The sequence below is a fragment of the Quercus lobata genome, chromosome 2, assembly GCF_001633185.2.
Source record: "Quercus lobata isolate SW786 chromosome 2, ValleyOak3.0 Primary Assembly, whole genome shotgun sequence".
NCBI classification, from domain to species: Eukaryota; Viridiplantae; Streptophyta; class Magnoliopsida; order Fagales; family Fagaceae; genus Quercus; species Quercus lobata.
This window is the reverse complement of record NC_044905.1, coordinates 56,650,697-56,677,148: the sequence shown is the minus strand read 5'-3', so window position 1 is coordinate 56,677,148 and position 26,452 is coordinate 56,650,697. Positions and strand designations below refer to the sequence as shown.

At 35.8% G+C, this 26,452-nt stretch overlaps 1 protein-coding gene across 1 annotated transcript in view; it reads left to right on the top strand.

Annotated features, from left to right (window-relative positions):
- LOC115966938 (transcription factor MYB114-like) overlaps positions 1-17,727 on the top strand; it is a 33,174-nt gene extending 15,447 nt beyond the window's left edge. The window contains exons 3-4 of the mRNA XM_031086066.1: positions 17,232-17,495; positions 17,577-17,727. Of these exons, the coding sequence (XP_030941926.1) occupies positions 17,232-17,495; positions 17,577-17,727 (415 nt within the window). The remainder of the gene's footprint in view (positions 1-17,231; positions 17,496-17,576) is intronic.
- The last annotated feature ends 8,725 nt before the right edge of the window (positions 17,728-26,452 follow it).

The following is a 26,452-nucleotide window of genomic DNA, read 5'->3' as shown; positions in this document are numbered from 1 at the left end:
ACCTAATGTCCTGTGGGCTTACAGAACCATAACAAGAACTCCAACAGGAGAGACCCCCTTCAGGCTTACCTATGGTATAGAAGCAGTAATCCTAGTCGAAGTGGGAGTAACAAACGTCAGACAAGGGACGTTCAACGAAGGGTGCAATGACGATGAACTGTGACTCAACTTGGACTGTCTGGACGAAGTAAGAGACAATGCATCCAGTAAGATGACGAAGTACCAGCTGAAGATGGCCGAATACTACAATAAGAGGGTTAAACTCAGATGACTGGACATAGAAGACCTCGTCCTACGCAAGACCACCACAGCAACTAAAGACCCTACTCAAGGAAAGCTGGGTCCCACATGGGAAGGGCCTTACCGAGTCATTCACTACTCAAGACAAGGCAGTTACCACCTGGAAACCATGGATGGACAAAGACTCCCTCGTCCATGGAACATTAAGCATTTAAAAAAGTACCACCAGTAGATGTAATAAATGGATGTGTTCATTCTTGAAGTTAATAAAAGAATTATTCCTCTAATGTCTTTGTGTAAGCAGGTCTAGTCAATCGTAAGAAGTATAAAAGCTAAGTAACAAGATTCCACCTTAACGGATGTAAGTTACTGACGATCCCTCCAACATATATAAGGCATATAAAAGCTAAGTGATAAAATTCCGCCAATTGACGATATAGTCAATCGTACGTTCTCAACTCTGGAGACGATAGGAGTGGCGTCTGTAGCTAGGGGAATGGATAGACCCTTCCCCGTGATACGAACCACCTTCTTCCCAATATTCGCCAAAGGTTCGTCCTTCTTGTACCTCATCTTAGCGTACATGTCCTTGTTAAACTTGGTTGTCATCTCTTTAAAAGAAAAACTCAGAGATCCAAGTATAGACGAGAAAATGAATACTGACGAAGTCAATACTTACACTTCTTTTCCTCAATATTGATGCTGCGCAAGACATAGGGAGATAAGTCCGGGCCTAAGCAATAGAATGCAAGCATTCGTGGTTCCACGAGGTCCTTCCAACTTTCAATCGATTTGGCGTATTCTATCGCCTTCTCAACACAACCCTGGTACTTGCTCTTTAACTTGGGGTGTCTTTTAACTGCCAAGAGAAATGACCAAAGGGATTAGGGACGACCACATATGCAAAATGGAGATTAACAGATGAGGAGAAACATTGACGCATCTAAGTTTGGGGTTCCCCACCGACGGAGCAACCTTGGGATATCACCCCAAGCCTCACTAGAAGGGGTCTCAAAATCGTCCCCAGACACAAAAAAGAAACAGGACTTCCGATACCTGAATGACGAGGCTAAACCCTTGATGATTCTAGTCCTCCTTGCCCAAGGGACTAGCTCATAATACCCGTACTCTTTTGACTCTTTTAGGCGGTAAAGGTAGACGAGTTCACTCACCTTGATCATATCCTCGTTAGCGGCCAACCATATCTCCATACAGTTGATCACTATCCTCCATGAATTGGGCATAAGTTGCCCCGGAGCAATACCAAAATAACCTAAAAGCTCCATCACCAACGGATGGACGGGTAGTCTAAGCCCACAAGTGAAAGCAGCCTCGTAGAAGCATATTTCACCAGGGAAGAAGTGGCAGGCCCAATCCTCAGTACCGGGCCGACGAACACGGACCCGTGCAGGAAACTGAAATCTATCCTTGAACCTAGCCACGGTGTCAACGTCCAGCCCACACTCCTCCCCAAGGGCGTAAAAAGCCCTAACCTGACGAGGGACGGAGACGGCTGTATTGCCTTCCACCGGGCTTTCGCTGGACGACAACCCAATTTCTAGATCTCTAGATCTCACCTCCGACATCCTTTTCGTTTCGCCCTCAAACCAAGCAAGTGACTGGCCTAATATTGGAGATAGTTCCCCCTAAAACTACACTCAATCCACAACCTTCAAAAATATAGTCCCCAACCAAAGGGAAAAAATCACCGGAAACACCCAAAGCCCCCCCTAAGCGAGCAAAAAAGAAAGAGATTGAGGGGCAAGCTACCCTAACCTCAGCAGAACTGACCATGAAAAGGGAATACGATCCTAAAAACCTAAAAATCAGACACAAAAAACAACAAAAGCAAAGGGCAAAAGAAAAATCAGGAACTCATAAGAAGATTATTAAGGAAAGGGGAACAGAAGAGGAATAAAAGAGTAGCGTACCTTGAAGAGTAAAGCGATTGAAGCCAAGAAAATTTGAAGAGAAACATCGCTAGAGCAAGGTCGGAGCAATCGCAGGAATAAACGAGAAAAATAATACTCAAAGCAAAAATTAAAGTGAAGGAAAAGAAAAGTTTTGAAACCAAAAATCTAAGGAAACTGAAAAATAGCGGGAAACCCAAGGGTCATGCCATTAACGCCCTCAATCAGCACACGCCACGTGGCCACATTGCGTGTTACACCGCCACCATGCATTAAATTCGAAGCAGAACCCCAAGAGTCACTAACAACTCAGGAAAACTTTTTATCTTCTATGGTCCTCATGACACGTCACAGAAGACCACAGAACCTGGAGGGCAATTGATAGGAGTAACGAGTTTACGTTCCCTTGACGAAGTCAACGCTAATGACAAGGTCATCCCTATTGACGAGAAAATCAGTCATCACTAACGAGGGCAAGAAAATCATTCAATGAAGCCAGCCAATGACTTGAGCAGTTACAAAACCAGTCGAACAAACTGTTAGGAGCCTATTAAAAGCCCCATTACTATGCAGGAGGCGTTACTAAGAAAGGCATTAACACCCCAATGGCTAGCAACCAAAATTACATATATAAAGCCCTCACATTGTTAGCAAAAGGTACATATATTCACACTCTAAGAAAGTACCCATTATTATCTTGTTCCTCCATTCTCATTTCACAAAGTGCTTTTCTATTCTAACTTTGGCATCGGAGGCGTTGTGGCAAGCACCACACCGGTGACCCTCATAGAAGATACATTCGTGCTGACAAGGAGTTCCATCTGCCCACCTCAGCTGACGAATTCACGCTTCATCAGCCACCATGCCACCACCAACACACAGTCACCCCCACATATCCCAGCACCACCCATGGGACCATCAAACCAAAACCAAAACCACACACACAGCACACCAACGAACCAAAACCAAAACCAATATTTCATACCGACGAAGCCACACACACACAGAACACATCACAGCAAGATCTTTGATCTCCATCGATCCAAACACACGCCACCACGATCTCTGCCAATCCAAACCCACGTACACATCACAGCACACACCCAGCTCCAGTCATGCCCAAATCAAACCAGAAACCACACCTAACAAATACCAAATCAAAACAATCACTTACCCAAACCACAACTTACCGATTTGTTTTCTGTTTCACTCAATGGAGATATCTCACAATCCACACTGATCTAAGCTCCATGCCGATCTGAGAGTGAGGACCGTTTGGTTCTCCAAAAAAAAAAAAAAAACTAAGCTCCAATCTGAGAATGAGGAAGGATAGAGAGACTGAGACAGAGAGGGTGGGAAGAGAGTGAGGGAGGGAGGCTAAGATGAGATGAGATGAGATGAGAGGGAAGTGAGAGACAGAGAAAGACAGAGAGAGATAAGAGAGAAAACCAGGAATAAAATATTAATATTACTTTTAGCATAGTATTACAGTATCATCATATATATTGTAGTACTATGCCAACAAAATTTATAATTTTCCGTGTTTTCACTTCCGGATGTTGAGATAAATTGGGCTTTAATGCTAAAATATGTTTACATTTGGCATTTGCCAACCCGAATATGAATGCTCTTTAAGACAACTACAGCTTACTGAAGATACAAGAACCATTAAAGAACCAAAGATTAATTCATTTATAATTTGGGTGAAAACCAGGACAACTAATTCCAAGCTCTCTCTGTCTTTGAAGTTTTCTTTAGACCTCTTTGTTAGAAGGGAAGTAAGTGAAAAGATGTCATCATAACCATGCGGACAACAACTATAATTATTAATGGTGATGCTTAAAAAGAAAAAAAAAAAAACAAAATTACTCCCTCCACCCCATTTTGTTTGTCATGTTTGAAAAGTCAAACTTTTTAAGGGAACATCATTTATTGTATTGTCTACCTTTTAAAAATTGTATAAGTTTCCAAAACTACCTTTAAATAAATTTATCAAAAAATTGAATTTGCTTGTTTTCTTTTCAAATAGTTTTGAAAATAAAATAGGGGTATAATAGGAACATTAGCAAATTAATAACTTTTATTTTTAGAAACAGGACAATATTTTGGGACATCCTAAAATGGAATAGAGAACAAACAAAGTGGAACGGAGGTAGTATACTAGAAGAGGGGGATTTAAATTTTGGATTTCTCTAGGTGGTGATGATGTCTGTTACATTTAAATTAATGGTAATGTTTTTTCTTAGCTTAGAGATTGGGGACAAAGCCAAATATTGGTCCAAGGGGGCCTTGGACCTCCTATGGTTTAGGAAAAAAAATTACTCCCTTTGTCCCACTTTTTTTGTCCTGCTTGAAAAGTCAAACTTTTTAAAAGGAACACCATTTATTGTATTGTCTACCTTTTAAAAATGTATAAGTTTCCAAAACTACTCTTAAAAAAATTTATAAAAAAATTGAATTAGTAAATTAATAGGGGTATAATAAGAACATTAGTAAATTAATGACTTTTATTTTTAAAAACAAGATAATATTTTGGGAAATCTCAAAATGAAATAGAGAACAAAAAAAGTGAGACGGAGGGAGTATATATTTAAAGTTGATTTAGAATTTGAGCCTTAAAAAATTAAATTGGGCCCCTTGAAGTATAAAATAGTCCAAATAACAAAAAAAGTTGACTCAAAACGATAACAAAATAGGCCGAAGACCACCGTAGGGGTCATGTTATTTTGCCATTTGATCTTGACGAATTCCCTTGCAATAAATAAGTAAATAAATTTCTCTCGCCATACATGAATATTTTTTTTTAATAAATAGTCCTATGGGTTCCTTGACATGTATCATTATATAGCTAAAACGGCTAATCCTCGAACAATCTGGGATCTTTCCTAAACCTCATGTCCTAAAACATTAGGACAGAATGGTCAAGTCAAAAACACATTTTAGATATCGTTACAACTCTCACCCTGTCTACATCACTTCCTACAATTTTTTGAAGGCGGGTTGATACACGATGATGTTCACACAATGAATAGATTACCTTCTCCAATTAATCATAACCACGAGCAATGAAAAAGGAGTTCAGTGCACTTGGAAAGACTCATACATATTGTTTGGTTGATGTAGATCTAGGGAAATCTGCTATTGGACGTCAATAGGCATTAAAATAAAAAAAATAAAAATCAAGATTCATTTTGATATATATATATATATATATATATTTTTTTTTTTTTTTGAGCCATATATTCCAGTTAAATGGTTCATATAGAAAAAATGGGATTATGAAGAGACATTTGCTCTTGTTTCTCATCTCCTCTATGTGCTCACACTAATCGAAGAATATGATTCTTAACAAAATAAAAAATAATTGATAGGCCAAGAATGTATTGTTCTCTTGTAATAAACTAACCAATTAATTAGTCTAGTTAATCAATTAATTCAATTAACATGTAATATGCGTGGTAGCACAAACAAATCACCAACTAAGTTAATATGTAGCAAAAAATAAAGTTGACATGGTGATTTGTTTAAAAATGAGGAAAACCTCTAAGGCAAAATCCAACCAGATGAATTTAAGGTCATCACTTCCGAGAATCTACTATTATCACAACAAGCGGTTACAAGTAAAAGAATCCAAGTACAATATACTAACCTTCAGTTGAACCCTTACCCCAATACCCAATTGGACTTGTTTTGTAGTGACATTTTATCATTTTCAATGCACGACTTCCAGTACATGACTAACGAATTGCTACACGGATCCAAGTATGTAACTAACCACCAACTTGAGAATGATGTTGCTTGCAAAGTTCTTCAGTTCATCGACACGATGAAGATCACAAAACTCCTTTATTACAAAACTTTACAGTGTATAAACGCAGCAGCTTCTTCAAGAGAAAAATAAACTAGGGCATATGTCTCCGATCACAATATGCTTGTGAAAAACTTTTGCATTAAATTGCATCCACTGTGACTGCTCTTAAAATAATCCTTATATATGTTTAAGGTTGTGAGAAAAAAAAGCCTAAACAAATATACACAGATTGGTGTGAAATCAGATCTGAAAAACTGATTTTCATAAATCTCGATAGATAGATTATCTATCGAACAGTTGTTGAGTATTGGGCTAAACAAGCCTTTTAAACTTTGATAGATGCTATTTGTCGAGTTTTAAAATCTAGCACTTCTTCACTTGTTTCTTGGACAGATTTATATGGCTTTAACACTTAGACTTGACAAAACCATAGTCACTTATGAAAGAAGTCATAAATCACTCAACTCATAGTCACTTATTAAATACAATAAAATCTAATCCTAACAAAAACTCTAGAAAAAATTTGCAAGAAGAGATTTCATGGCAAGAAAGACTTTGACAACTTGTATTTCTGAAACACTTTAAACAAAACTCATCACGGCATCTTAGTATGAATCAGAAATGTCAAAAATTGTATACAATAAATACAAAGCATGCACATAAAGAGAGAAAAGAAACAACACATGAAGAGATAGGTGAAAGAATGTAATAACAACCTCAATATATATATATATATATATATCAAAATGAATACAAGGGTTGCCATCACAAAGTAAGAATAATGTATCTAAAAAGTAAAGAAAAGAAAAGATACAAAAAGTCCTCACTACATCCTTCAAAAGGAAAACACTTCCCCTAACAAAAGTATCTCCTATACTAACTCTCCCCCTAAGAATATGACTTCTCTCATACCCAAAACTACTCCTTTTTGTCATGAATGACAAAGGGCAAGCAACTCAAGCAGTCATCTCGTCGTCACCAGAAGAGCTAGCATCCTCATCCTTATCATCATCATCATCGTTGGAGTCACCATCATCATCCTCGTCCTCAGATGCCTCTGGAGAAGGAAAGGGAGATGCCATGAAGCCACCAAGGGGAGCCTACCATCGTGTAATACGACCAACACGGGAGTTCACTTGACACAACTCATCACTAAGTGTGTCAAGGCGAGCATCCATAAGCTGAAGCTGCGCCATGACCACCTCGAGGATCACATCACCCACAAAAGAAGAAGGAGCAGATGTGGATGGAGCGAAAGAAGCAGGAGGAGTCGCCGTCTCGGTCGGTGGCCGCTTCGGTCGGAGCTAGGCCTCACTCCGATGAATGGTCGCTGCATCTATGGCACACATGACAGAGAAGTGTGTAGACTCAGGATATGAGACAAACGTATGGCGAGAATCTGCGTGATAGCCGAATGAAAAATTCGCTTATCATGAGTCACCGTATTCTTCTAGACATATATAAGGGAGAGCATGAAGTAAGAGAGAAAGTCAATAGCAAGTCCCTCAAGTAGGGATAACAAAAATCGAGCACGAGGCTCAGTAATAGATTTGTAGTGAGACAAAGGATGGAGAACAAATGTCATCACCATGTTAAGGAACCTCGAACCTTTTGCAAGGTCCAAGCAAGGGGTGTTTTGATGGTCACCCCAAGATGAAGGTGTCTCACAGAAGAGATACTAGAGTTCGTCTTTGGACACAGTCCTAAGACGATCACAGTCGGGGTAGCCAGGATGCGCTACCCTCGATACATGTAGCATCTTAGATATAAGATCCAGAGTGACTACAATGCACGTACCCTAACGCGAATGAAGAAATGAGGTACAGAATAATCAAATTCGTGCATTTTGGAGTAAAACTCTTGTATGATTATGGAGGGACAAGTAACTGGGATGCCATAAAGTGACTCCCAACCCCTACTGTAGATGATAGTGGGAATGACAGTATCGGAAAAATCCGATAGGACGACTTGGCGTTCCGAATGAATGCCTCATCGAGAAAAGGTCTCCGAGAAGTTCATACAGGCCTTCTCATCACGGAACTGAACATGAGAGGGGGTAGAATCAAAAGTAGATGCCCTGGAAAGAAGAGGGTTCCAGGACGGAGCAGACTTACGTTTAGGTGCCATAAAGCAACTGACCAAGAGAGAGAGAAAGAGAGAAATAGAAAAGTACCAACACAGATCAATATCAAGAAGATAGAGAAAAAAAATGGAACGTATGCATTAAAAATGCATGAACATGTGACATGCAAAACTAAAAATATCATGGGCTCAGCCCAATCCAATCCTACCAACAGTCATGATTTCAACATAGTAAGCACACATCTAAAATGCATGATTCATTGTTAAAATGCAAATATGATGCAATGCACGAACATTTAAGATCATTTAAACAAAACCCAACCCAAAAATTTTGCAAAAACCTTATCAATTTTGAAAAACCCTAAAATTTATCAAAAATGTAACACCCGCCTCACTTAAATTTAATTTTATTGCTTCTAAAGTGAAATTGATGAATTATTTAATTTATTTTCAAGGTGATATTATTTTATATTATGATATCTACAAAGAAAACAAATAAAAGATGTAATGTGAGAGTTATTTTATGGATTATTCATATTAAACTTTTAGTCTCCTTATTGTTTTAGGAAAACGATAAGAGACTAAAACCTATTTGGATCAGGAGTTTAAGTGTTATTGGAATTCTTTAGAGTTTTAGCCCATCTAAACAACCTTGATTTGAGTTTAATTGGGAATTAAAGTCTTGGAAGCTTATTTATGTTTTAGTGGGTCGTAAACTCTAGCCCAAGTAGGAGTGTTATTTAAGAGTACTAATTGGAGTCAAATTGATCTTCCTAGACTGAATTGGAGTGTTATTTTAGAGGTTTATATACTGGGTCTTTTAAGTCAATCACATGAAAGGGAGAGTGGTTAGCGTATAAAAGATTAAGAGAAGAGAATTAGGGTTTCTCAAAATTGAAGGGATAGAAGGCCGTGGAACTGCTAGGGGCAGCCAGCAAATTCGTTATACTGAGGTAATTAAACATCAATATATGCACGCCTTAGTGATAACATATTTGATTAAGGAACCTTCATCTCTAGGCTGCTTGAAAATATTGGAATGATACTAACAGTTGCTTAGGAATTGAAGTTATCATGGAAGTGTATTTTAGACTTGGATTATTTTATTTGATTTTGAAATATATCCTCGTATATGTACGTGGAGTAGCATCACATCCTACATAGCTTAAGCTAGTAGATGTTTTGTTGTTGGGATTTACGTAGATGGGTAGCGGTGCTAGCTTCATAACTTTTGTAATCTATATAATTGTTTCAAGTTTCTAAATTATTGTCATTGCATGATACAGGTTACTAGGTCCTACGGGTAGAAATAAATTTGTAAACCTATAGCATCCTTTCTATGTCTTACGGGTAGGAATCTTATTGGATGCCATGTATATGTAAGGTGGGATAATATGATCTATAAGCATAAAATTATTAGGAGGTGTCCCTTACATCCTTATGGTATACGTCAAGGTGGATTATTTATATAATTATGTTACACTCCTTTACTTTTAGGTGTGGAGGAAAAGCTCATTTGATTTTGGATCTAGACTACGAGTATTAGCAACTAGAGGTAAGTGGACTTCAAAACATGACGTCTCTCAAGGCGTGTATATTTATATATATTTTTGGTAAAAATATATTTATATATATTTTTGGTAAAAATAGATATATATATATATATATATACATAATTGCTAAAGTGAAGTTTTCAAAAACTTATACCATTATCAATACTTTGAACACATACTTGAATTTTATTATTTCTTAAGTATTACCGTGAAACTCTATATGTTATGAATGACTCAAAACTATATTTTTGAGAAAGTATTTGTTATATGATATATGATTGGTATTGACAATATTGTAATAACGTAAGAATGTTTTCAAATAGTCAGCTAGACAGTCTGCAACCTTTGCCAACACAGGGTTGTTGGTCTTCGGCCGATGTAGTGTTATTGTAGTGTGGTGTAGTTTTATTGTTTGCTCTATGGAGCCAGTGTTGCCTCTTTGAGGTTAGTGTTATTGTTCCCTATGGGAATCACCCACCAAGTGTTTAGCAGCTTATGTTTTTGTCTAGCTAATGTTTAATGTTTTCCGCATCAAACTATTTTCCACATCAAACTATTGTTTTATTGTTATTGGCTGTTGCAAGTGGAAAAATTGTTTATTACTATATTGAATTGTTTCTACCTATCTAGTGTATTTTGGCCAATTAAAGTGGTTATTATAATATTTACTGATTACAATGTTATAGTAAATGTTTTCTTTCTAACAGTTTTATAGAATATATTATATTACCGTTAAAGCTATATAGTAAATGTTTTGTAAAGACTATATTTTGTTAATGATACTAATGTTTTGTTTTGAAAGACATCCTTATGTTATGTAGTCTCTTATTGGGCTTCTAGCTCACCCTACTTTCTCCACCCTTTCAGATTAGAGCAGTGGAATATATTTTGGTGGTAGATCATTGGAGACATAGATTGAAGACTTCTTTTGGAGCTATGTTAGTTGATGGATTGTTTTAGTATATTTTTCTTAGGATAGTAAGTTTGGCATTTGTGGAACTCTTTGAGATTGTATTTGGAGACTTTATTGTTAAAGTTTTTGTTTTATGGATTTCCTAGGAAAGATTTTGATTATTTGAAGTTTATTTGTGGATATTTAATTACGCTCTGTTCCATTATATTATTGTTAAGTATTTCTAAGATAGGTTGTGCATCTAAATCTTTGGTATGGGTTTGGGGTGTTACAAAAAAAATCCAGAAGTTAGGTCAAAAGGATGAAATGCATGATTAAATGTGAGAAAGAAGATCATACCAAAGTAAGAAATCACCCTTGAGGCCAAAGATTGAGTGGGGAAGAGGTTTAGAGTGAAAGAAAGGAGTTTGGGGAGGTAAAGAGTTAGAAACAATTGAGAGAGATCGAGAAAAATGAGAGAAAAATTGAGCTGAGGCTATATATAGGAAATCATGATTCTCGATGGATCGAGAGGTGTCGAGATTTAAATCTCGCCAGATGTAGCTATTGAGGAGCTATTGAGAGGTGTCCATAGCAAAGTGACCTTAATGGATCGAGAAGCTATCGAGCATATAGAAACTTCCTCAATGGATCAAGAAGTTGTCGAGAAGCTATCAAGACAAATTCTCAAAAACTTCTATGGATCAAAATTGTGATAACAGCTGTCAAGAAAGGAAGATCAAGAGGTTCAATAGATAGCCTAACTGTCGAGAGGTATCGAGAAGTTGTCAAGATTGCTCAAAAATAGTATTTCAAAGAAGAGAAAAACATAGATATGGATGCAATTAAGCATGCTACTCAACCAAATATCCAAACAGCATTTTAAGCTCTCAAAAACATCTCTCAATAAGAAAATGTCAAGCATTTAGATCCAAAACACACCCACACACACACACACTAAATGAGTCTAACCAATTTTATACTTCAAAAACAAGTCATGATAGTTTAGTGAGCATACATTAACACATGTATTCCTTGTGATGACTAAATCACATTATACCTGCACATGTATCAAGAGTAGCAAAGAATATTGCGTGTATGAAAAACATTGCAAGATTACATGAGTGTCAAGATTGCATGAGTGTCTACATGTTATGACAATTTGAGATATGAGAAAATTACTTTAACTCACACACAATCATAACTGCTTGATGGTGACTATCACCTACGAGGTACATCCTATAACTCACACATCTTCTAGAAGACACGCCTGCAATCATATATAAAACATTTTGATTCTATTTGCTTTTTATTTTTCTTTGCATATTTTCTTTTGTTAAGCATATCATGCATGGGCATATAAGAAAGAGAAAAAAAAAATACCCAATTATGTTAAGTTTTTAACATTACACTTTTGCTATGCCAAAGCATACAAATGTCATTTCATGATTGGTGAGCAACAGTGGTGAGATGGTTATTTATGCCTTTATCTTAGGATTTTCTAGTCCTTCCCATCAAAAAGAGTGATACGAGTGTTAAGTACAAGAAATTACTTAATCTTACTCATCACAAACACGAGCCATAAAGCTCACTTGCTTAGTTGTGCATAGAGATACTTATCTAAGCGACAAAAGATACAAAGTTTAGAATTTTTTTTTTCAATGGCCATCCAAAGTACACAAGTACCAATGTACACAAAACATACACTCTTTTTGTATTTTCCTGATTTTACAATTTTTTTTTTATAAAAAATAAAATAAATCAAAACTGAAAACAAACAAACAAAAACATGTTAAGCAAAGCAAAGCATAAACTATGTGCAAATGCATGAGGAAGGAGGAGGAGAAGAGGAGATCAGTCCATGGAGATAACACCAATGTTTTGGAAAAAGAATTCAAACTGTTTGCTATCAAGAGGTTTGGTGAAAAAAATCAGCCTTCTGATCATCAATGTGAATGAACTCAAGAGTGAGAGTACCATCTTCGACAAGCTCCTGAATGAAGTGATGTCAAATCTCTATGTGTTTAGTTCAAGAATGTTGAACAGGATTCTTAGAGATGTTTATGGCACTGGTATTATCACAATAGATGGTAAGATGTTCTTGACAAATACCATAATTAAGGAGGAGTTTTTGCATCCATAGAAGTTGGGTGCAGCAGCTACCGGCAGCAATGTATTCAGCCTCTACAATGAATAAAGAGATGGAATTCTGCCTTTTACTCATCTAGGAGATAAGATTATTACCCACATAGAAACAACCCCCAGATGTACTCTTTCTCTCATCAGTATTCCCAGCCCAATCTATGTCAGAATACCCAGATAAGACATCATCTGTGTCCTTGCTGTACCACACACCAAAGTCAGCAGTGGTTTTGACATATTTTATGATTCTTTTCAAAGCAATCATATGAGACTCTTTGGGATTAGCCTGATATTTAGCACACACTCCCACACTATAACTAATGTCAGGTCTAATAGCAGTAAGGTAAAGAAAACTACCTATCATGCTTCTATATAAAGATGAATCAACACATTTACCTAATAAATCAATAGTGAGTTTAACATTTGGGCTCATAGGGGTTCAAATAGAACTAACAGATTCCAAACCGAACTTTTTCACAAGATTTTTAGCATATTTAGATTGAGATAGGAATATACCTGACTCTTACTGATGAATTTGCAACCCAAGAAAGTGATTCAACTCTCCAGTCATGCTCATCTCGAACTCAACTTGCATAAGTTTGGAGAAACTATGAGCAAGTTCATCCTTAGTCGACCCGAAGGTGATATCATCAACATAGACTTGAGCAACTATTAACTCATCGTCTTCCCTTGTGATGAAGATAGTTTGATCAGCTTTTCTTCTTGTGAACCCATGTGACACCAAGTATTGTATGAACCGATCATACCAAGCTCTGGGGGCTTGATTTAATCCATAGAGTGCTTTCTTTAGGTATAACACATGATCCGGAAAGTATGGATCAATGAATCCTTTTGGTTGAGCCATATAAATATCTTCTTTAAGGAACCGATTTAACAAAGAAGTCTTTACATCCATTTGGTAAAGCTTGAACTTCAAGTGACATGCCAAGGCTAGGAGAATCCTGATTAACTCTATACGGGCTACTGGAGAAAATGTCTTATCATAGTCTATTCCTTCCATTTGAGAGTATCCTTGAGCCATAAGATGAGCCTTATTGCGGATTACATTACCCTCCTCATCAGTCTTATTGCGGAAGATCCACTTTGTGCCAATGATGTGCTCGCCTTTTGGTCCAGGTACTAGAGTCCAGACATCATTCTTTTGAAACTGAAGCAGTTCATCATGCATAGCCTCAACCCAGCTTTCATCCTGAAGAGCTTCCTCAACCTTGGTGGGTTCAACCTGCAACAAATAACAAGAATATGATACAAAGTTAGCAACACATTTATCAACTATATGCTTCCTTAGTGTAAGTTCATTCATGTTTTCCACAAATAACTTCAGGAAGATGATTCAACTTAATTCTGGCGGAAGGTCCTTTCTCTTCATGGGATTCAAAGTTAGGTGAGGTAGATATGTCTGTTGAACCTTCTACAATACTTGGAGTGTCGGGAGTACTTGGAGATACGGGCTCTTGATCAACAATTTCTTGAACATCTTTAGGCTCAGGAGGAAGAATTTCTTTGGAGATTTCCTCACTAATTTTCTCAAAACCGAACTCTGAAGCTTCATCGATCACAACAATTACAGTTTCCATCACCTTCTTGGTTCTCTTGTTGTATATTCGATAAGCCTTGCTTGTAAAGGAGTACCCTAGAAATATTCCTTCATCATTTCAGGAGTCAAATTTTCCCACATTCTCTTTGTCCTTGAGAATGAAACAAGTACTTCCAAAGATTCTGAAATACTTAACATTTGGCTTCCTTCCCTTCCATAACTCATATGGAGTCTTCTTGGTACCAAGTCTGAAATACACCCTGTTAACTGTATGACACGTAGTGTTGACGGCTTCTCCCTACAAGTTTCTAGCCACATCCATGTTGTGCAACATGGCTCTAGCCATCTCCTAAATAACACTGTTCTTTCTTTCTACTACACCATTCTGCTAAGGAGTAATAGGAGCAGATAATTCTTGAGATATACCTGATCCAGTGCAAAAGGACTCCATGTAAGAGTTCTCGAATTCTTTACTGTGGTCACTTCGAATTTAATCAATCTTTAAGCTCTTCTCATTTTGCAATCTTGTGTAAAAGGCTTCAATGTTCTCAGGAACATCTGACTTTGATCTTAGGAGAATGACCCAAGTGTACCTAGTGAAGTCATCTACCACAACCATGATGTATCTCTTCCCACCAAGAGACTTAATTCTAATTGGACCCATTAGATCCAGATGTAGTAGCTCCAATGGTCTAGATTTAGTGGATGTCTGAGTGCCCAGATGTTTGGCTTTCATCTATTTCCCAAGCTGACATGATCCACACACGATATTGTTTACTCTACTGAGCTTTGGTATTCCCAAAACTGATTCATGCTTAGATACAATTGAAATATGTTTTAACTAGCATGTCCCATTCTTTGGTGCCATAGATATTCATTTGGCAAATGAATGCTATTACACACAATATCAACATCAGGGACCAAACCATAACAATTGTCTAGAATGCAAACACCACTTATGAGTTTCTTTCCAGACTCATTCAATACAAGGCATTTCCCTTTTGAGAACAGCACCATAAATTTTTAATCACATATCTGACTTATGCTCAACAGGTTCACTCTTAGACCTTTTACATATAGCACATTTGCAATGTCTGGTAGTCCAAGTAGAGAGATGGTTTCCTTTCCTTTAATCTGTGATTTGCTCCAATCACCAAAAGTGACATTACCACCTTTCTTAGACTCGAAAACCTTAAAGAGAGATCGGTCTCCAGTCATGTGTCTTAAGCAGCCGCTATCAAGGTACCATAAACACATGTCTATAACCTTAAATGCAGACTTCATCATAAAGCACACCTCATGCTTAGATGACAAATCAGTAGGAATAGTGTTTTCTCTCATCTGCCATTTATGAACAAAACTTTTAACTTTCACTCTTCTCAAATGAACCCATTTTCATTCTATGACAGTCTAGTTTCTTCTTTGTCATGCTAAGATCTTTTCCAATAATCATCATGATGGATTTCAAATAACTTTTAGACTTGCATTTTCTGATACACTCAATCAAGTAGAGATTAGAAAAACAAGATGTATTTGAAAACAAAGATCTTTTCATGCAGTTTACAGCTATGACAACAGGGGTCAATGGATCACACAACAAGGATTAACCCTAATCTGAGTATGCCTGCTCTGATACCACTTGATAGGCTAAGAATGTATTGACCTCTTGTAATAAACTAACCAATTAATTAGTCAAGTTAATTAATTAATTCAATTAACATGCAATACGAATGGTAGCACAAACAAATTACCAACTAAGTTAATATGCAGCGGAAAATAAAGTTGACACGGTGATTTTTTTACGAATGGGAAAAATCTCATCGGCAAAACCCCACCAGGTGAATTTAAGGTCACTATTCCCAAGAATCTATTATTATCACAACAAGCGATTACCAGTAAAGGAATCCCAGTACCTTATACCAACCTACAATTAAACTCTTACCCTAATACCCAATTGGATTTGTTTTGTAGTGACAATCTTTCCTTTTCAATGCATGGCTCCCAGTACGTGACTAACTAATCAATGCACGGATCCAAGTACGTGACTAACCACCAACTTGAGAATGATGCTGGCTAAAAAGTTCTTCATTTCATCAACACGATGAAGATCGCGAAATTCCTTAGTTACAAAACCCTACGGCATAAAAACGCAGCAATTTCTTCAAGAGAAAGATGAACTAGGGCATATGTCTCCAGTCACAATATACTTGTGAAAAACTTTTGCATTAAGTTGCATCCACTGTGACGACCCTTAAAATAATCTTTATATATGTTTAGGGTTGTGAGAAAAGAAAGCCTAAACAAATATACACGAATTGGTGTGAAATTAGATCTAAAAAACTTATTTTCGTAAATCTTGATAGATAGGTTATCTATCGAGTAGCTATCGAGCATCGGGCTAAACAAGCCTTTTAAACCTCTATAGATGCTATTTGTTGAACTATCTGTCAAGTTTTAAAATCTAACACTTATTTACTTATTTCTTAAATAGATTTGCATGGTTTTAATACTTGGACTTGAACTCTTGTTTCTTGAAATATTAAACACATCCTAGATCTACCTAATTACAAGTAAAATGTGTTTTGCCATAGGATTAGCCAATTCTAAATGATATATGTTCCTAACATGATTCACATATGTCCTAACAATAATGCTAGAGATTTAAATTATTTTACAAATTGATGATGTGATAAGAGATTATTGATAAATGAAAAAGAGATATAAAAGGTGAGCCTACATGAAAACTAATAAAAGGTTGACCATATCAATATTTTGTAAAAATGTTGTAAAATAGTTTGTGCTCGTAACATTACTCAATAATAAAATAGTATAGAGAATAATCTATTGTACTATTTAATGAAAATATGACATGGCAAGATTCTAGTTTAAATATAGCTCTCCCTCACTAAAAACCTAAAGTCATTTGCCACTAATTTTTTCCCTTACTGTTTATGCATGATAACATGGTCTTCTTTAGTAAACAGATTACAAGTTAATCAAAAATTATTTGAACTTTTTTTTTCTTTTTTCTTTTTTTGTATAGATGGTCACTTATTGCAGGTAGACTTCCGGGAAGAACAGCTAATGATGTGAAAAACTATTGGAATACACACCTCCTCAAAAAGGGAAGTTCACACATCACCAAACTGAAAGAAAAGCCCCAAGATATGGTGAAAGTGAAACTAATAAAGCCACAACCTAGGATCTTATCCAAAAGCTTAACTTGGTTAAGTGGGAAACCTGCAATTGTAGGAAGCTTTCAAAAAAAGGAAGATATCATAGACATATCTCAAACATCAATGCAATCGTAGAGTAGGATTAACTGGTGGGAAAGCTTGTCAAATTGCGGGGAACTTGATGAGAGAGCCACATGTGCGCAATGTGGCAGGTTGAATGAAGTGCCCAAGGAAACCTTTTGGGCAGAGGAAATAGTACCAGAGGCAAAAGTTGTGGGGGACAATCTAGATGAGGATGTCCTGAATTATTGGGGTGACTTTTCCCTTGATATGGACCTTTGGGAGGTTCTTAATGCAGAATAGGAATAATCATATAAGGCCAAAAAAACTTGTTTTACAATGTATCTGTGTATAAAACGGATTCATATCTTCTGAATTTTCTAGAGTACTTTACTAATAAATTTTCTTAAATCCTAACCATTCTTTTTATGATTTGAAAGTCTAGATTCTGCCATTTAAGTATTCCACTGACAATACTCTTAAAATAATATAATAATATTTATTGTTAATGGAATACTGACATGACAAAATCTAAACTATTAAATCATTAAAGAATGGTTAAGATTTAAGGAAATCCATTTAGTGGAATATCCTAGGAAATCTAGAGGATCTGAATCTGTATAAAACATATTACTATGTAAAATAAATACCGCCCCTAATATAATAGTCTTTATATAGTTTTTCTTATTATTATTGATCCAGTGTTTTTCCTTATTATCATTGTCCAAATTAATTGGATGTGTGGAGATTTATGAAATAAAAGGACTAGAGGTGGCGTTTATGACAGTTTAAAGTCTATCTCTATGTTTCCAATGTAAAGCTAAGGACAAATAGTTCCTGTACTGAATTTGTTCGTGATTATAATTTTTCTACACTTTCCTCTTGTTATTTATTGTGGTCTATTGGAATGACTATAGCTGTTGAGATGAAAATATGCTCCAACTTCTACATATAAACTTTTGCATAGAACCTCTAGCTTATACATGGCTCCACATAGTTTTTCTTTCCTGACGAATGCTCCAAAAGTTTTATTGAATTTACACCACTATTTTGAGTTTATACGTGGCATTTCATAGCCAAATCTATGATAGTATTTAAAAAACAAAGTCGCATTAAAATCCCTTCCAATCTTATAAGGATAAAAATGGTTAGAATACATTGTTTCCCTCTATCTTCTTTCATTAGTTTTATTGTCTGACAGAGAGAAATGAGGTGACAATTTTACTAACGTGACAAATCATTTTTATTAAATAATTGCACATATACAATCATGATTTATTATGGCTTGAATCGGTTTCTTTTCTCTAGTTCAAACTCATACTCATGGCTTATTTTCACCGCCAATCAGGGGCAGAGCCAGTAATTTTGTTTGGGGGCTAAGTAGCAGTACTAATATATTTATCAAGACAACTCTCCTACACACACATATATATACACACCAAAAAAAAAACAAAAAAAAGTTTAGTATTTTCAATCAAATTTTTTTTTGATGACGAACCTTCATAAAATAAAATTCATTTTTACCATTGTCATAGTGAAATTCTTAAAAAGTTTTACTTTCAATACAAATGATCAAATTGTATACTAAAGTAATTAAAATATATTTCAATTGAACTAATGAAATTTTAAAAAACATAACATGAATGATCCAAAACTAGGATGAATAAGTTAGGCTCCAAACATATTTGAAGTTATTTTGCTCTAATCCATTATATATGTGGCAACTAAAGAGACATTTCATGTGTAATTTTAGTATCAAAATTTTTTAAGGAGTTAATGACTTGTTAATATCCATATAACAGTGTTGGGAAATTTAGACCCCGGTTGATAGAGTTAACAAGTTTTAAACCCAAGTTGTTAATTAGATTTATTATGAATAAACCGTGTTAAACAAACAAACATCAATATCATGCACAGCGAAAAATTAAATAAGACAAGATATGATAACCCAGGAAAACCAATAAAACAAACTAGTTTCACAGTAAAAAACTTGGAGGAAAACTTTCCCGAAAAGCAATCTACTATAGTAAAAAGAAGTTTTAGATCCAGTACAAAATCGTTGTCCCTAGACTCTACAATCCCCATAGATGAACTTACAGCAGAAACCTTCTACCGCTTCAGAACCTCTAAACTCTTCAATATATGAACGCCACCCTTTTGTACGAATCCCAATACGTGACTAACCAATGATGCACGGCTCCCAATACGTGACTAACTCACCAACTTGAAGAAGATGTTGACTACAAAGTTCTTCACTTCATCAACAATGAAGATCAAGAAACACTTGGTTACAAAACCCTAAGGCACAAAGACACAGTAGCTTCTTTCAGAGAGAATAAGGCATCAGTCACCTTTTTCATATGTTCTCCTTGTATTCTCATATGTGACGGCCTTTAAAATAACCCTTATATATGTCTAGGGTTGTGAGAAAAAAAAAACCCTACACATACATGTCAGCATGGGCCGAAAATCAAATCTAAAAATTCTAATTTCGTAATTCTCAATAGATAGTATCTGTCAAGCAACTATCAAGACCTCAATAGATAATATCTGTTGAGAAGCTGTCGAGATTCATTAAATCTCAATAGATACTATCTGTCGAGCAGCTATCGAGACCTCGATAGATAGCCATCTGTCAAGAATCTCTCCAGCTTTAATGAATAGTCTTTCTTCACTTAATTCTTGGACAGATTTGCATGACTTCAATACTAGACTTGAACTCTTATTCTTTGAAGTATGTTCCTAACATAATTTACATATGTTCCTAACATAATTTACATATGTCCTAACAATCTCCCCCTTTGGCAATCTGTGACAAAACCACAACAAACAAATAAACATGTGAGAGAAGTCATAAATCACTCAACTTTTACTCACTTGTTAAATACAATAAAATCTATCCTAACACAAACTCTTGAAAAACTTTGCAAGAAGAGAGTTTATGGCAAGAAGACTATGACAACTTGTATTTCTAAAACACTTTAAACAAAACTCATCACGGCATCTTAGTGTGAAACAGAAATAAAAAGATTGCATACAATAAATAAGAAGCATGTGAATAAAGAGAGAGAAAAAAACAACACATATAGAGGTAGGTAAAGGAGACATACATCATATATATATATATATATATATATATCAAAGATAATCACGATGTATGTAAACATGGTCACAAGACCTGTGTACAAGAAGAATGAGGTAAACACTCCCCCTTACAAGGGCATGTATTTCTCCCCCTAACATGTAGAATGTTAAAAAAGAAACCACAGTTTCTTCACAATTTCTCCCCCTTTTTGTCATGATTGACAAAGGGTACAAGAAGCTACAAAACTTCACCCAAGAAACATAAAGATGATCAAGGGGGCAGAAGGAATCCATATAAATGCATGAATGTTGAAAGCTCGAAATGTGTGAAAACACAAGAGCTTGTTTAGACCCCCAATTCAAATTTCGGCTTGATTGATTTTACACTAACTTAATACTAAGTGTGGAATAGTGTAAACGCAAGCAAACAAGCAAGAGAGCTACTCTAATTCATATTTAAAGCAACACAGCAGTAAAATAAAATGAACAAGAATAAGGAAGAGAGATGCAAACATAAATAACACCGAGACGTGTTACATAAGAAGAAACTGAAGAACTCTGCAAAAGACCTCTCCGCCGCCCTCCAAGCAGTAATCGATCCACTAGATAATCAGTTGGGATACATGAATAAGCTAGAGACCCTCCAAGCCTAATCTACCCTCTGTACTTAAGCCCTCCAAGCTCCTACTCCAACAAAACTTCTCGGAACCGTGTCTTGTCTAGCTCTCCGAATTCTGCAACTAGCTCCATGTTGCATATTCCATTCTTGGCTTCTTCCAATGTTTCCCAGCAGCACCAAAACCTCACTAGACACTCTCAAAAGGTGTGGTAAGTGTTTGGGCTATTGAACTCTCAATGGTATGGAAATGGAGAGGTAGGAGATGAGGAAATTCCATAAACAAATGTGTAGAGAATTGTTGGTATAACAATTTCTAACTCTCAAGTGTTTTAGCTAGGGTTTTCTCTCAGAATCTCTCTCTCTCATTTGTGGGTAATATGGGTATATATAATGAGGGTATAGAAAGTGTATATCAGGAAGTACAGACTGGCAGAACAGAATGTCTCGCGAGTGTCTCGCGGGAAGGCCTTACCCGCGAGATACTCGCGAGACACAACTGTCTCCATCTATACAGACTCTTCACATTCAAGTCATGTGCAAGGCACATGCTTCACTTCGCGGGAAGCTTAGTCGCAATACACCCGCGAGAAGTCTTCTAGCTTCACTTGCTTGAGTCTTCACACTCTCTCTCTAACACACAACCCTTACAATCACATCCCACAACAAATACAGGGTACACAAGATTGAATAAAATTACAATCAAATTTGACACGGAATAAAAGCCAACAAAATACATATTTGTAAATCACAACTTTACAAATGTAATGAAACAAAATTCTATGGATGACAAGATAAAAGAAAGATGCAAAACATGTCAAACACAATGCATTCAAGAGGATCTCGACAGATCAAGAAGCTGTCGAGCAGCTATAGAGCAAAAGCCAACCTCGATGGATCGAGAATTTGTTGAGGATCTATTGGCCAAACAGAAAGTTTATCGATGGATCAAGAATCTATCAAGAAGCTATCGAGAATGCGATAAGGAGAACCTAAAAGGGCTCAATAGATAGCCTAGCTGTCGAGATAGCTTAAAAATAGTTTTTCAATGAGAGAAAAACACAGATATGAATGCAATCAAGCATGCTATACAACCAAAGATCCAAACAATATTTTAAGCTCTTAAAATCATCTCTCAACAAAAAAAATGTTAAGCACAAAGATCCAAAACACATACATACACTAAACACATCTAACCAATTTTATATTTCAAAAACAAGTTAAGACAGTTTAGTGAGCACACATTTACACAAGTATTCCTTGTGATGGCCAAATCACATTGTACCTGCACATGTATCAAAAGTAGCAAAGAATATTACGTGTTGTGTGTAAAAAATATCGCAAGATTACATAAATGTCTACATGTCATGATGATTTAAGATATGAGAAAATCACTTTAACTCACACACAATCATAACTGTTTGATGGGAACTATCATCTTCGAAGTACATCCTATAACTCCCACATCTCCTAGAATACATGCTTGCAATCATGTATAAAGCATTTGATTCTTTTTGCTTTTTTTTTCTTTGCATATTTTCTTTTAAGCAAACCATACATGGGCATATAAGAGATAGAAAAGAAATACCTAACGATGTTAAGCATTTGACATTCCACTTTTGCTATGCCAAAGCATACAAATGTCATTTCATGATTGGCGGGCAACAGTGGTGAGATGATTATTTATGCCTTTCTCTTAGAATTTTCTAGTCCTTCCCGTCAAAAAGAGTGATATGAGTGTTAAGTACAAGAGATTACTTAACCTTACTCATCACAAACATGAGCCACAAAGCTTACTTGCTTAGTTATGCACAGAGATGCTCATCTAAGTTACAAAAGATACAAAATTTAGAAAACTTTATTTCAATGGCCATCTAAGGTACACAAGTACCAATGTACACAAATACCTGTTTTTGTATTTTTTTTTATTTTTCCATTTGTTTATTTAAAAAAAAAAAAACAAACAAAATAAAAACTAAACAACCAAACAAAACAAACAAACAACATGAAAGTATGAGGATAGATGCAAATGCAGATGCATGAAAGCATGATTCTAAAAGCAGATAAGAAATCAAGTAAAGAGAGTCCTACTTTAGATAGAAAGAATTAAAGTAGATAACAAACAGAAAAGACAATTAAGCCTTAGGCTCTTTTCTCACCCACACAGCACAAGTCTTTGGCTATGAAGATGAAAAGGCACGTATCCTAGTATGTCTACTAAAGGATATAGAAGAATTAAAATTCTCTTGAATTTGAGTTTAAAAGCTCAAAGCTATTAATAACTTTCCAAACAAAGGTGTAAGTCCTTGAGAGGAAACCTGTGACCGTTTGGACACTTGCTTTTAAGGATAAAACTTAAAGCAATTAGGACGAATGTGTCCAGAAACACCACAATGGTGATAAACATGAGGTCTAACAAGGGATTTAGAATTAGAAAAATCAATTGTGGATTTCATACCTTTATCACCTTTCTCAGATTGGGGCACAAAGACATTCTTTGATCCAAAAGCCGTGGAAGAGGAGGGGCCGAAGGAGAAAGCATATCCTAAGCCAGTCTTATCAGAATTAGGCTTTTGAGTACTCAATACCTCATCAAGATTTGCACTAGACATCCTCTCTATTTGAGTTCTAGCTTGACTAAGCTCAACCTCGAGATTCTTGACCTTCTCTTCTAATGAGGTGTTCTCCACAACAAGAGTCTCAACTAACCTTATAGTCTCATCTAATTTGACTAATAAATTAGTTTTTTTTTCAGTTTTTACTGCATTAAGCTCTTTTCTACAAAAATAAGAAGTCTTTTCAGATTTTATAAATTTAATGCAAAACTTATCATAGGCTTCCTAAAGGGTCAACTTCTTGGGTACTTCATCATCAAAAGAATCTTCATTGTCACTTGCACTTTTCACAATCACCTTATCAGTTATGGCAGCAAAAGTCATAAAGTGACCACATTCATCCATATACTCATCAGAAGAGTCATTCTCAGTATCACTCCAGGTAGCAACCAACCCTTTATCTTTTGACTTCTTGGTCTTTTCTTTCATAAGGTAGTTTGGGCGCTTTATCCTCATATGACCAAAACCTTTATACTCATGGCACTGGATGAGGGGTTTCTCATTCTTGCCCTTCCTAGAGGATTTAGATTTCTTAGGAGGTTTGTCCTTATCCTTTTTCCTAAATTGAAGAAGCTTGCTAATCTCATCAGCTATGAAGGTTAGATCCTCATCCTCATCATTATCTTCATCTTCATTTTCACTTTCATCTTCATCTTTAGAGTCATCAATCTCTTCCTCTATACCCTTAAGAGCCAAGTTTCTACTCTTTCCATATTTTCCCATTAAACCTAATCCCATCTCATAGGTTTGAAGGTTCCCTACAAGCTTAGTCAAAGGAATTTGATCAATGTCCTTCACTTCTTCAATGGCGGTTATCTTGGCATGGAATCTTTCAGATAAGGACCTAAGGATTTTTCTAAAAAATTTGGATTCTGCAATAAATTCTCCAAGATTGAAGGTAGAATTCACAATATCCTTGAGTTTAGCATAGAACTTGTCAAAGGTCTCATCTTCCTCCATCCTTATTTCTTCAAAACGACTAGTGAGTCTTTGAAGTTTCACAGTCTTTACTGCCTTGGTACCTTTATAGGTGGTCTCAAAAATGATCCATGCTTCCTTGGCAACTTCCGTGGATGATATTTTCTTGAATTCCTCATTGGTCACCCCACAAAAAATAGCATTCAAAGCCCTATTGTTGAAATTGCCGCTTTGATAGTTGTTTCATCATAATCTACCGGTGCTTCCTTTGGCTTAATCCAACCAACTTCAATAGCATGCCATACCTGTTCACCTAAAGCCTGAAAAAAAACTTTCATACGAACTTTCTTGTATGCATAATTAATGCCATCAAATAAAGGAGGAATCAAAAGAGATTGTCCATGACCCATGACAATGGGGGTCAAGGATAACACTTAGGAAATTAATCCAATTAGAGTGTACCTGCTCTGATACCACTTGTTTGGAAATTTAAACCCCAGTTGATAGAATTAACAAGTTTTAAACCCAAGTTATTAATTATATTTATTATGAATAAACTTTGTTAAACAAACAAACATCAATATCATTCACAGTGGAAAATTAAATATGACAAAATATGATGACCCAAGAAAACCAATAAAATAAACTAGTTTCACAGTAAAAACACCTAGGGGGAAACCTTCCTAGAAAGCAATCCACTATAGTAAATAGAATTTTCAGATCTAGTACAAAACCTTTGTCCCTAGACTTTACAATCCCCATAGATGAACTTACAGTAGAAAACTTCCACCGTTTCAAAACCTCTGCACTCTTCAATATCCTCTGCACTCTTCAATATATGAACACCACCCTTTTGCACGAATCCCAATGCATGACTAACTAATGATGCATGACTCCCAATACATGACTAACTCACCAACTTGAAGAAGATGTTGGCTGCAAAGTTCTTCACTTCATCAACAATGAAGATCAAGAAACACTTGGTTACAAAACCCTAAGGCGCAAAGACATAGTAGCTTCTTTTAGAGAGAATAAGGCATTAGTCACCTTTTTCATGTGTTCTTCTTGTATTCTTGTATGTGACAGCCTTTAAAATAAGCCTTATATATGTCTAGGGTTGTGAGAAAAGAAACCCTACACATACATGTCAGCATGGGTCAAAAATCAGATCTGAAATTTCTAATTTCGTAATTCTCGATAGATAGTATTTGTTAAGCAGCTGTCGAGACCTCAATAGATAGTATATATCGAGAAGCTGTCGAGATTCATTAAACCTCGATAAATACTATCTGTCGAGCAGCTTTCGAGACCTCGATAGATAGCCATCTATCAAGAATCTATCCTGCTTTAATGAACAGCCCTTCTTCACTTGTTTCTTGGATAGATTTGCATGGCTTTAATACTAGACTTGAACTCTTGTTCTTTGAAGTATTAAACACATCCTAGATCTACCCAATTACAAGTAAAGTAAGTTTTGTCAAATGATTAGCTAATTCTATATTTGACATATGTTCCTAACATAATTTACATATGTCCTAACAAACGGGTTGGAAAAGATAAATCCAAACAAATTTAGTGCCAAAATTTATCAAATATTTAACATATATAAGAGCATATTTTACAATAAAATATAAAGTTGCAAAAAATAAAATTATATCTCTATAACTATTAGACCAATTACTTTTTTAAAGAGTATCATTGGACTAATTCAAATAATTCAAATAGTTGGGAGCCAACATTTATTTTTTTAGGTTAAATTTTGAAAACATTAAAATAATTATATATATATATATAT